At 40.4% G+C, this 13609-nt stretch overlaps 1 protein-coding gene across 2 annotated transcripts in view; it reads right to left on the bottom strand.

Annotated features, from left to right (window-relative positions):
* FRK (fyn related Src family tyrosine kinase) overlaps positions 1-3309 on the bottom strand; it is a 101670-nt gene extending 98361 nt beyond the window's left edge. For both annotated transcript variants that reach the window (XM_058671315.1, XM_004580308.2), the window contains exon 1: positions 2352-3309. In XM_058671315.1, coding sequence (XP_058527298.1) covers positions 2352-2722 — 371 coding nt within the window. In that variant the 5' untranslated portion in view covers positions 2723-3309. The remainder of the gene's footprint in view (positions 1-2351) is intronic.
* Between the last annotated feature and the right edge of the window lie 10300 nt (positions 3310-13609).

The following is a 13609-nucleotide window of genomic DNA, read 5'->3' as shown; positions in this document are numbered from 1 at the left end:
ATATAATGTAAGCCAAGAATAAAGGCATAAACAGATGAATACCAATATAAATTGCATTAACTGGTCTAACTAGGAAAAAATTACTTTTATCAGTGCCTACACACCTCAAAACTATAGATATAAGCAATAATCTTTCCTCAATTCTGTTTACTGAGCTCATTGTATAAGTTACATTAACTCCCATGGTATTCAGGAAGAAATGAAAAATCTATGTTTTAGAAAACTTGGGGAAGGAAGAAACTAAAATAAATTGTTTTGTATAATTCCTCATGCATTAAGGCACTCTGTGACCTGTTCATATGCCCTCACTCAGAACACCGGTAAGTTAAAATCATTCCTATTTTAAGGGGAGTGGAATTCTGGAGACTAATTTATTGTACCAACAGAGAAGCAGTCGAACTGAATCATGGCAGTAAGCTTCCACAGTCAGCTGTGTTCCCAGCTGAAGTCCATGGTGCACACTTCAAAGCACACCAGAAGGCTGTCTCGACCAGGAGGCTGGCTGGCTGCATGTTGTGGGCCCTGTTTTCACCACTGGATATGAAGATCCCAGGGGAAGCTCCCTCAGTCATCTACAATGGCTGAGACAGATGGAAACATTACTGAGAACCAACTCGGAAAAGAAAGTTCAGGAGTTACATACAGAGGAAAAAAGAGTTGTTGGCAGCAAATGGCCCCTGTGAATCAAAAAATAACTACAATATTCTAGCTGCATTATCTTGTGTTTGCAAGCAAAGAAATTCTAAATTAGAAAGTATACTACAGTCAAGTATTTATCCCCAAAGTGAACATGTTTTTGGACTGCTTGTCTTATTTAAGCCCACTGCTTTCTTCAGCATTTAAATTTTGATTTAACATGGATATCGCTGAACCCATGCACATAAAACTTGAGAGTTTGCATTCGCAGGTAAGCAGGAATGCCAGGAACCTAGGCAATCTTAGAGACCTTACAAATGAAGAAATATATATCATAAGCAGAATAGAATTAAAACCAGTAGATTATGAACTCAAGGTATCGAAAGTTAATAATATTGATTCTAATATCTGTCACCTTGACTATAAAACATACATAATGCTGTTTATTTCATAGACATCATGTAATAATGAAAAAACATGAATGTACATATGAAAACATTCAATGAATAAATGTTTTATAAATCATCATAAAAACAAATATGCACACAGCTGATTTTCTCATTTGCAAATCCTAAATTTATGCTAAAGGAGAAATAGATATTTTCACATTTTTGTGAATTTGAATGGATTAAATGAGAACATGAGTGAATTCCCAATGATTCCTCCATTATGGAACATTCTAGAAAATGACTCCATTTCCTGGGGGACATTTCCCATTCTTATGTTTCACTGGGATCAGGCCTCAACAAGGCTGGAGCCAATAACATTTCCCACCTGCTCCCCAACTCTCCAGATAGAAATCATCCATTGTAAAGACTATACTTTTCCCATATTTCAATTTATACTGTCATAGACGTTCTCCCTTTCCACTTCACATTCCCATTACTGGGAGGTGGAATGAAGGACAAGAAGACACAAGGGGGAAAGAGAGCAAAGGTGAAAAGAATGTTTTGATGAATGAAGCAAGTAAATACATAAACCCTTCCTCTTTTGTTCTACTATAATTCACAAGATATTTTTTTAAAATACCAAGATAAAGTCTTTATCTCCTCTCTTGGGTGATGATTTCATTATTATTTTAGTTGTTAAAACTTACTAAATGTCTGTAGCTGGCCAGTTTCTAATCACAATATGGGGAAAAAACAGTTTGGGGAACACACCTCAAAATTTATGAATCAGCGAAAAATATTTGCAATGACTACACTGAGAGATCAGCACAGCCTAGTAATGATTTTCTACATCAGTCATGTGTACACTTATCAGAATGAAGGGGATTAAGCCTAGGGGTAAAGTTGACCTACTACCCTGGAATGCTTTAAAGGTTAAAAAAATACAAAGTTGGACTTTAGATTCAAGAGTGTGGTTTAAGGAAATCTTACAATTTATCTGGAAATGAAACACAATTGTGTTGTGAAACTGAGATACAGTATGAGTTATCTTACAGTCAAATGAGGTAGAGTAGTACATACACATTTGGTTTATTTTGACTAAATCACCCAGGACCTGTGGGTATGAATGCTGTAACTAAAGACATTTCAACAACAATTACCTGCCAGTTGCAATGCATTTATCCTGAGTAGTGCTTGAATTAGTAGATTCTTACCAATACTTCCCCATACTTTCTAAGTAGTTAGTTCTTTGTAACTGAGGGGAATGTGGATTGGCAAGAAGGAAAGTCAGAGTTGAGAAACCAAGTGTGGGTTTATATTACTCACGGCTCTGCCTGCAGGCTCCTGTCCTCTGCCACATAGTTAGAAGGAATATAGCCCTGCAGCTGCTGGCCGAAGCCATCTGCCCGTTTTTCCAAATGTCTGGCCAACCACCAGCCCTCATGGGAAGTGTCCAAGACTTGGAGCTTGTCGCCGGCACGGAAGCTGAGGTCCTCTGCAGTTCGAGCTTGGTAATCAAACAGGGCCACATAGTATTTGCCATGGCTTCTCTCGGGCTCCTTCTTTTGTGGCTGAGGGACTTCTGGGGAGAAACAGGCTCCTGGATTCTCAATCACCACCGGCTTGTCCGCTTCCCGGGACAAGCAGGGGAGACAGGGCTCCAAGTATTCCCAGAGTCTTAGAACCATGTTGCCCATTGTGCCCAGGTGGAGTGTAAGGGAGAGGATCTTCTCCCTCTCCTCTCAGTCTAGGTAGATCCACTTTTTATTCTTCCTCATCAGCACCACCTTCCCACACTTTGAGGGTATTCAAAGTTCTTTCCAACAGAGTTCAGCAGATATGTCTACAGCAAGCTTTCCCTAGAGAGCCACCAGCCACCACTTGATTTTTGTGACAGTGGCTGTTGCCCCACAGCCAAGTGGTGGGAGCCGGAAATTGCTCTGTGGAAGATGCCCTTGCTTCTTATCTGCTTAGGAATCCCTCAGCAAAAAATCAATACAAGTAAGAAGGCTTTGTTTAGGAAAACATTGCAGAACAGAAAAGAGCCATCTTGCCTTTTGTCCCAAGAGAAAGTTAACAGGAGAAAGAAACGCCCGATAAAACCGCCACAGCTTGCCTTTGAGTCTGCTGCTTCTGCGCCTGGTGTTTGACCCGTCTTGATCCGGATTGCTCTTTCCTTTTTGCTAATGAATAACCAAGCAGCCCAAGCTATTGCCTTTAACATGCTGAACTATGTGCAGACTGTAACAACTGCCCTTTACTTCCTGGTTTCTTTTTGTCTGATCTAAATGGGATTCCCGTCCTCTTCACCCCTCCCTTTTCCCTCACCCAAGAGAGACAGCCCCCTTAAAGGGGAGCCAAAGTGTTAAACTAGCTGTCAAAACCCGTATTCATTTCATTTCATGTTGTATAAACAAGCCAGCCCAGGTACCTGCCTCACAAATGTTCCCAAGACCAAAATTCCGGGCAGGGATACACAGCTCCCCGACCCACTACACACACAAATGTGAGTAGGATTGCTTTGCCACCACTACAGGAAATGCAAAGGACAAATACAACTATTTAGGTGTTTGTTGCCAGACACAGGGCAACTGAGAAGGAACCACCGAGTCCCTGCTTTTTTTCATCATTAGGTATGGATTTTAGTAGTCTCAAAGAACATTCTGAAAAACTATGAAAACAGCTGATGAAAATGCTGAGAACCTGAAACACTGCCTTTTTCCACATTTAAGTTCCCATTCACGAAGTACTGTTTCTCTCTCTCTCTCTCCCTCCCTCTCTCTCTCTCTCTCTCTCATATGTACACACAGTGACTGACTGAGACAAGAGTAGAAGGGGTCTTTAGGTGCTGCTGCAGAAACTGCACAGGTCTGTGCTAGTCGCTATTTGTTGGTAGCAGTTCTGGCATGAACTACAATGACAGCCAAACAGACAGAAAAGGGGGGATTTTGCTCTCCTTCCCTTAATTTGGGACCTCTGTCTCACAAGTCTGGCCCTGGATCACAAGTCTGGACAAACGAATGCACTGCCATTTGGACCATAGAAAGCACTGCATCATTCTTTATGACTTGTCACTTGTTCTTTGTATATTATTTTTAAATTTCTGTCTTGGAAGGATGCCTGCACTTGGGTAGCTTGTGCTTTCTGATGGTGGCTGTGCTGCTCTCTGGTTAGAGTATGTAGTTGGTGACCAAGGCCTTTGGTCAGAGATAAACTATACTCCCAGTGGGTGCTGAGCCTGACCCATAGGCGGTCACTGACCATGGCTGATGTCAGATGTACAAGCTACTAAGTTTAGCTAGTTGAGACATGAAGCCTCAAGTAAAACAAGGTTTTCATGTCTACCAAAATCTGCCTTCGGTCATGACTGCTACAGACCAAGATGACAAGAAGCTATGTTAATACTGTGCATAAACACTACTACTCAGAAAGAACAAGAGACGATTATGCCCTTGTATCACCAGGCCTTGGAGGACCTCCATATAGAGAAAGCAAAATCAGTCAAGTTAAAGATTTGCTAGATGGTCTAGCTAAACAAAGTAAACAAAAATAAAGTAAATGAATTGACATTCTGAAATCCGATTATTGTTTATAGCCCTTGCTTTTATAGCTGACGAACAATATTTTTTCTATTTGTTGAATTCTTTGTTTAATGGAGGATTAAGCTTGTGATTATAAAATAAATGGAAAGTATGTCACTGTAAAAATTAAGAGAAATAAAAAGGAGGTAGGAGGGTGGGAGAGCAGGAAGCAGGGAGGGAAGAGTGGGAAGCATCATTTTAAAAAATCAATTCTTTAATTTGTGTGAAAGTCAAAGTTGTAAAAGGAGAGAGACAGGGAGAGAGGAGACACACAGAGAGAAAGAGAGGAGATAGGAAGAGGCCTTTCATCTGCTGGCTCACTCCTTCAGTGGCTGCATTGGCCAGGCTGAAGCCAGCAGCCACCAACTTCTTCTAAATTTCCCACATGGATGACAGGGGCCCAATCATCTCAGCAATCTTAAAAAGCTTTCCCAAGGTCATTAGCAGGGGCTGGATCAGAAGGGAAGCAGCTGGAACTAAAACCAGAGCCCAAATGTGATTCTGGTCTTGCCAGCAGCAGCTTAATATACTGTGCTACAAAGCCAGTCGGTCCTTGTTCTTTAAACTATATACACAAAATATGTGAAATGGGCTGCTTTTGAATAATTTTTTTACTGGGGATAAAAAGCAAAGTAACTGTGTGATACATTTGTAGTCCATACTAATTTATGTGATTACAATTTTTATAACAAAATGCCTTGGAGCTACATAACATAACCCCAACCTAGCTAACCTAGTTAGGACAATTTCAAAATCCTTGTTTTTGTCAAGCTAAAAGGCATTTTTAGTAACCAGAATAACCAAACTCAAGGAGAGAAAGTCAGAAGGGGAAAGAGCGAGGGAGCAGAGGAAGCAGGAAAGGCGCAAGGAGGAAGGCCGGAGCATCATAGTCTTAGCCCCAGCTACTGTTACCTTTGGTTGAAAGCAGACACAGTTTGTGGGCAGATTGTCTGGGTAGAATCAACTCTTGTCCCAATGCAAGCTTCTCCAGTGGGAGTCACAGCAAAAGTAACAATTTGGCAGCAATAAAAAATCTGAAGATTAATGTGTACATAATCCCATATTTTAGGCACAAGAGACAATCATAACCATGTAATATTGATAGATCATGAAGAATATGTTGTTCCTAATACAATATTAACTATAAAGGTCTGGGCTTCTGCCAGTGCTCCAAAGTGGAGGCACAGATGCTGACATCTTTTTGAGACATCTACAAGTAGAAGATGCAAATTTGCAAGCAACCAGACATGGGTTCAAACCCAAATGTGAGGAGGATTTGAGATTTCAAAATTCTGAAGGTTGTAAATTCAAAGAAGGCTTCACAATCGTTGTCACAAGATACTCTGACAAAAAGACAAAGCAGCAAGCCTGCACAGTGCAGGCACTGAGAAGGCAATTGAAATTGAAAATGCGGCCAACCATCCAAAGATGTCAGGGCAGCAGTGGCCTGATGGACCGGACCAGGGGGTGGGGAAGCAAAGGGCTTCATGGGGTCATTAGCAGCAGAACTCTCAGTCACCCACGCTTGAAGCCTTGCAGTCATCTTCTCCTTGCTCACAGGTTTCCATGACGAATCAATCAATAAATTCTGCTCAGTCTTCCTTCTCATTCATTCCACAAACTATTTTTTAACCCCTTTTGATTGACAACTGCGCTTTACAAAGAAAATAAAATATCCTTTTTTTTTAAAGATTTATTTTATTTCTTTATTAGAAAGTCAGATATATAGAGAGGAGAGACAGAGAGGATGATCCTCTGTCCCATGATTCACTCCCCAAGTGACCACAATGGCTGGAGCTGAGCCAATCTGAAGCTAGGAGCCTCTTCTGGGTCTCCCACGTGGGTGCAGGGTCCCTAGGCCTTGGGCCATCCTTGATTGCTTTTCCAGGCCACAAGCAGGGAGCTGGATGGGAAGTGGAGCAGCCGAGATTAGAACCAGGGCCCATATGGGATCCTGGCACATGCAAAGCAAGGACTTCAGCTGCTAGGCGACCGTGCTGGGCCCAATATCCTACATTTTTTATAGAGGTCTGCTAACTGGTCTCCCAACCTCAACGTTATTCCCATCTAGGACTCATCATTCATACCAAAATGAGTGGTGTTTTTAGGGTTTGTAAAGTGGCTTTTAAAAAAAGATTTATTTACTTTTCTTTGAAAGGCACATTTACAGAGAGGAGAGATAGTAAGAGAGGTCTTTCTTCTGCTGATTCATTCCTCAAATGGCCATTGTCCAGTTGTAGTGGAGCCAATGCCATGAGCTAGGAGCTCTGAATCTGAATCTCTTAGTTGGGTGCTGGGGCCCAAGGACTTGAGTCATCCTCAGCTACTTTCCCAAGACATAAGCAGAGATCTGGAAGTGGGTGACTAGGACATAAACAGGTGCCCATATGAGATGCAAGGTGCTGCCAGTGGGGGATTAGCTTGCTACACCACCACACCAGACCCTAAAATGGCTTTTTAAAAAGTAGTCATGAGGTGATATGACTACTAGAAAGAGTAGCTATCGGTATGTTTTTAGAGGGCTTTCCATATGCCAGAATGCTAAAAGTGATATGTTATTTAAATCACTCAAAGTATAAAATAATACCTATGAAAAAAGGCAGGTAATTTTTTGCTTTACTTTGTTTTGTTTTTAGTTTTAAAAAGGATTGGGGTATAGTAAGCTTAGCCTCCACATTTGTCATTGTTATCCCTTATAGGCAGTGATTCATGCCCTCAGCAGCTTCCAATCCAGCTTCCAATCCAGCTCCCTGCTTGTGGCCTGGAAAAATAGCCAAAAATAGCTCAAGTCCTTGGGGCCCTGTACCCACATAGGAGACCAGGAGGAAAATCCAGCTCCTGGCTTTGGCTTGAGCCAGCTCCAGCTGTTGTGGCTATTTTGGGGGCGTTATCTAGCAGATGGAAGATTCTCTCTCTCTCTCTCTCTCTCTCTCTCTCTCTCTCTCTCTCTCTCTCACACACACACACACACACACCCATTCTCTTCCTCCCTCCCTTCTTGTTTCTATTTCTTCTCTCTGCCCTTCAAATAAAAATAAAATAAACTTTAAAAAAGAAGCTAAAGAGGTTACATAATTTGCTCAACTTCACACAAATTAAGAAGTTAAATTATAAGTAACACCATGGACTCCATCTGACTCCTGTCTGAGATTGCAAATCCTCATTTTTTACTGTCTATAAAAAATCTAATATGATCTATATAAAATCCTTTAGGAGCCTTCAATATGTTTGGAATAAAATCTAAACTTTTAGCATGACACTCAAAGTTTGTCTAAGTTTCTGCACGTTTCCTGGGACACAGCTTGCCCAACAGCAGCTCCTGAGAACTGAGATCTCTGCCCCAATGCATCTGTGTGTCCTCCTCTCCCTGCTCTGCTGATGATGCCACTGCCATTTTTTTCCAGGACAAGTCTCCCCTTGGTCACCACATATTAGAGATCCCTGCTTTGTGTACCCCCAAAACCTGGCACGGAGTGAGATTAAACACTTGGGCAACTATTTCAGGTTGTGAGTGAAAGTTCTACAGTTTGAAAATGTCAGCTGCACATGGGAGTGACTCTGTATCTCTCTATCTCTTCCTTTCTTCCCTTATAGTTTTCTTGACTATTATGGTCCCTTTGTGAGCTCCCTGAACTAGTTTTCCTGCTTGTACTCTCCTTCTCATCCATACAGAAAAGTACCACCGCATTAATCTTCTTAATCACTCTCTTGCAGAATAGCCTTCAACAGATCCTCATTGCCTGGAAGATATAGTGGCTTGGAATTTAAGGCTAAAGAATTTGTACTTTATCTAATCTTTATCAGACGTCCTCTTTCAACATCCCCCTCTGTTACTAACTTACATTCAGCAAATTGGCATGCTAGGTCTTCCAGTATATCTTATTTGTTCCCACATCTCTGTCTTTTACATTCTTTGGCTCAGTGTTTTTCCCCTCCTAGCAGACTCCTGACTACAGTTCAAAGTCTGAAGAAAAATCCCACACCTCCTCCAAGTCCTCTATCATTCCTGCCAAAAATAATTTCTCTCTTCCTGGAAGTTTTCTAGCTCCCACAATCTCTGACCCCAATGTACACAACACTGCAAGAATTTAGCCCTGCTCCTCTGTCTGGTTTGTTGAACACCAATACAGAAAATCCCACAGCTATTCAGCTTTATAGCAGAACCAATAAGTATCCCCACTCCTGCTAGACCCTCAACATGCTCAACATTCTTGTATCCACCTGTCTGGTGAGCTGTGATTCTCTTTAGTTTCTTCTAACATTATTCTAAATTGCCTTACCATGTTTCTCAGGGTCTCTTCTCCAATGATGATGTACTTGAAATTCACAGACTTATTTAATTTTAATTCAATTTTCTTTTCTTGAATAAAAAATAAAAAAAAGGATCCATATCCACAAACACACGTGCTTTCCTCCTAGGACAAAACTTTGACTTGTTTACTCAATGTCCATTCTGTTTTTCTGTCTTATGATAGAAGCTTAGTTTTACAAAAACACAAGAAGCTGAAGATTATGTTCCCTAGCTCTCCTTAAGGCTAGGATTGGACAATGAAACACTAGCAGAAAAGTCACTGGGTGAGGTTTGAGGAAAATCCACAATGGAGGCTGACTCAGCTGGGAGGCCTATTCTTACTCACTCCAGTTTTTCCTCTTTCCTCCTGTGTAGAACTCAGTTGAAACGACTAGACTTCAAACAGAAGTCTTGGACCATATGGTAAACTTAACATGGAAAAAAAGCAAAAAGATAAAAGGAACTTGTGTTCTTAAGGCGTATCTTCCTTCATCATTGTTTGCAGTTTGAAAGTCAGGTTATTTTCTGTTTAAGATGGAATTATACTGCAGGCTTTTTGCACACAAAGCTAAAAACTAACCACTGTAGGGCCCCACGGCATGGCATAGCAGCTAAAGTCCTCGCCTTGAACGCCCCGGGATCCCATATGAGCGCCGGTTCTGGTCCCGGTAGCTCCACTTCCCATCCAGCTCCCTGCTTGTGGCCTGGGACAGCAGTCGAGGACGGCCCAATGCCTTGGGACCCTGCACCCGCGTGGGAGACCTGGAAGAAGTTACTGGCTTCAGATCGGCGCGCACCTGCCGTTGCAGCTCACTTGAGGAGTGAATCATCAGACGGAAGATCTTCCTCTCTGTCTCTCTTCCTCTCTGTATATCTGACTTTCCAATAAGAATAAATAAATCTTTACATTAAAAAAAAAACAACTAACCACTGTAGATATGCTTTCAGTAACAGAAGATGGTGAAGTTGCATGCCTTTATTTAAACATCGCCCCCTTGTGGGCTCTAATCACATCACTTTGGTCTATTCCTCTGTGCCTCCCTCAAAAGCCTACAGTCACATTCAAGTCTCTCAATTGTGTGTGTGTGTGTGTGTGTGTGTACACGAAAGGGGCAAGAAGAAAAAAAAAAAAGAAAAAATAGGATACATAACTAATTTATCTTGCTACAGCCACCAATCTATCTCTCCCCTTCTTTCATCAGTCTTACTTGTCAAAGAAATCAGTATTTCCTTTCCCAGCTTTTCTTTTTTTCTATGCATAGACTACAAGCCAGATTCACCTGAGGTCATCAATGTCTTGCTCTTTTGCTAAGTTAAATCACTCCTTTCCCAGCCTTATTTACTCGACCACTTTCCTGTATGACAAAAATGGATAAACATTCTAAGTCTGCCACAATCCACCCTCTAGGTCTCCTCCATTATATAATAATCCTCAGTATTTGGAAGAATTGTTTTTCTCTGCAAACACCAGCCCTTAGAGTTTATGCTAATTATGTATTCTGGCTGGACTTCTTAACTGGATTATTTTCGTCCTCTGCTCATACTACTTCCTCTGTATCCATCACTTTAATTGCTGATAAATTTCAGTAGAGCCAGAGATTCTGACCTCTATAGTCATGATTTACTGCACACATCCTTCCAGGATACCCCATAGGCTCCCTACTCCAGATTCCACACTACCAGACATTTATGAAATTCTCTCAAGAACTTATATTTTTTTATGTATCATCTACCTTAGTTAAGATGATTTCAGAGAATAGGGTTGTGACATAGTATGTTAAGCCACTGTCCACCATGACAGCATCCTGTATGAGCACATGTTTAAGTTCAAGTTGCTCCACTTATGATTCTACTCCCTGTTAATACATCTAGGAAATCACTGTAAGAGGGCTTCAGTGCTTACAACCCCGTCAGCCCTGGAAGAGCTGCAGGAAGTTCTGGCTCCTGGCTTCAGCCTGGTTCAACCTTGGATGTGGTGGCTGTTCGGGAAGTGAACCTGCAGGTGGGATGCCTCTCTCTCTTTCTCTCTCTCTATCCCTCTTTCTCCATAACTTATTTTCTTCCTCCAGATAATCATGCTACGCTAGAAAATTGGAAGCAACTTAAACTTCTCCTTTTTCTGTACCCCTATAAATTGTCAATAAGTAGATTTTACAATTTTAAATTGTTTAACATCTATTTTCTTCTTGTGCTATCTTTCTACCTTATGTTGCTGCAACTGCCTATATTATTCTGAATTGCTTTTCTGTACTACAATTAAATACCTGAGGTTGTAAAACTTAATAAGCAAAACTTTATTCAGACTCTTATTTTTGTACTGGATCAAGAAGACATATCTGGTGGACGGCCATATTGAAGGCAGATTCCTGAGTGGTATAAAGCATCACATTCCAAGAGACAAGCAGCGCACTCATCAGCATGTCTTTTCTGGCCTCTCTTCTTCTAAAGCCACTGGGCTTCAATCATCACTTCATCTAATCCTGGTTAGCTTCAAAACACACCACCTCTAGACCCCAAAACCAGTTCAGCTTTCATCTTCCCATTACTTCACAATTGGGATTAAATTTCAGTACATGAATCTTTGCGGACACACTCAACTCACATACAAACCACACAATCACCCTAATGCCAAGCTTTTTTTTGCTCTTTCCTCAACTTTTTAAACAATTTCTGACATGGTAATTACTTCTCTTTAGTCCTAAACCCCTCCCATCAATCTCTATTTTGGAAGTACAGTGATCTTAAAAATATATAAAACTGTATATTATATCCTGTTCATGTGTTTTAATAAAAACAAGAAAACATAAGCAATCAGACCCTCTAATACTAAACATATTACCTAGCTAAAATAATAAATATTTCATAATATACTAAAATAAACATATACATGCAGAATGGAATCAAATATATTATCCAGAAATAGATCAACAAAAATAAACTCAACTGAATCATTCTCAACAAAAAAAAATGATAGAAATAAACTCAATAAAGGAAAGACGGCCTTTACAACAAACAGTGTAGGATATTCAGAGATAAGAAAGTAAAACACTACAGACCAAAAACAATGAATGTTGACCTAAGTCTCACATGTATGTTTTTTAAGATTTATTTATTTTTGAGCTCAGTGTGGTAGCCTAGTGGCTAAAATTCTTGCCTTTCATGTGGCAGTATCCCATATGGGCACCGATTCTGATACCAGTAGCTCCACTTACCATCCAGCTCCCTGCTTGTGGCTTGGGAAAACAGTCGAGGACAGCCCAAGGCCTTGGGATACACTGAGAGACCTGGAGCATGCCTCTGGCCCCTGGCTTCATATCAGTTCAGCTCTGGCCATTGTGGTAGCTTGGGGAGTGAACCAGCGGACAGAAGATCTTTCTGTCTCTGCTTCTTTCTGTATATCTGCCAAAGGATGGGAAGTGGAGCGGCCAGGATCACAGCCGGCGCCCATATAGGATTCCGGCAGTTGCAAGACAAGGAGGACTTTTGCCTGAACCACATGCTGGGATCTCACACAAAATTTAACCCAACGTGGATGATGAATTTGCATATAAAATGTACAACTAAGAAAGTTTCAGAAAAATATAAAAGAAATGTAAGAGAAATCTTCAGGATTTAAGACTAAAGAAATAATTGTTAGGCCTGACACAAAAATTGATAAATTGGATTTCGTTAGTAAAGGAAAATTAAAACCGTTAGATAACATTGAACACTTATCAAAATAGTTACGATTAAAAACAATAACACCACTCAAGAAAAAGACAGTAATGAAATTATAATAGACACTCTACCTTCCCATTTATGCGCCCTTGGTATGAATGTGAAATAGTATAATAACTCTAAATAACATTTTGGAAGTTCGCAAAGTAAAACTAAATATGTGACAAATACACATGCCAATAATTACATTATTACAAATGTATTATGTTCACATAAAACTCTGTATACAAGTGTTTGCAACAGTTGTATTTATAATAGTTCCAAACTAGAAACAATGCATCAAACTCCAGTACATACCTACTAAAGTATACTGTTACTGTTCGTTCAAAAAAGAAGGTGATTGGTATCACCAATAACCTAGTCAAATGCCCTGTGCATCATGATGAATGAAAAAATGATCATTCCCATAAGAACTTCAGAGTATGCATCCAGACATAACAAATCTCCCCGTTTGTACACTTGTTCTACTTCAATATGTTCTCCAAATAACAGCCAAACCCATCTTTGTAAAATATCAGATCTGTGTTTTCCAATAGCTTTCCAGAATACTTAAAATAATTTTTAAATTTCACATCTTTAGCAATAAGGCCCTGTCCAAAGCAGCTCCGGCCTGGCCTTTCCCTTCTCCCATCTTTCCTTAGTCCAGCATAAATTATAGCCTTTTATCTGACCAAGGATTTTGACTCACTATTCTCCCAGACAACATTCTTGTTCAGTGCCTCCATCAGGGTGACTCATTCTGTTCTCAGCCTGCTAATACATTATTAGAAAAGTTTCTCTTTACGACACTGTTTAATGCAAGCAAAACAATCTAATCTAATCTCTCAGTAAGTCTTGTAAATTTGCTGTGTCCCCTGGAAAGGATACACTGAAATCCTAAATCCCTAAAATGAGTTTATTAAGATAGACCTTAATCCAACACAGCAGGTAGCCTCATAAAAGGGGAAAATTGGGGTATAGGCAAGCCCAGAAACAATGTGAAAATATGTAGAAGA

The sequence above is a fragment of the Ochotona princeps genome, chromosome 1 (assembly GCF_030435755.1).
Source record: "Ochotona princeps isolate mOchPri1 chromosome 1, mOchPri1.hap1, whole genome shotgun sequence".
In the NCBI taxonomy this organism is placed as follows: domain Eukaryota; kingdom Metazoa; phylum Chordata; class Mammalia; order Lagomorpha; family Ochotonidae; genus Ochotona; species Ochotona princeps.
Note: the sequence above shows the minus strand (reverse complement) of the source record. Positions and strands in the feature narration are given on the sequence as shown.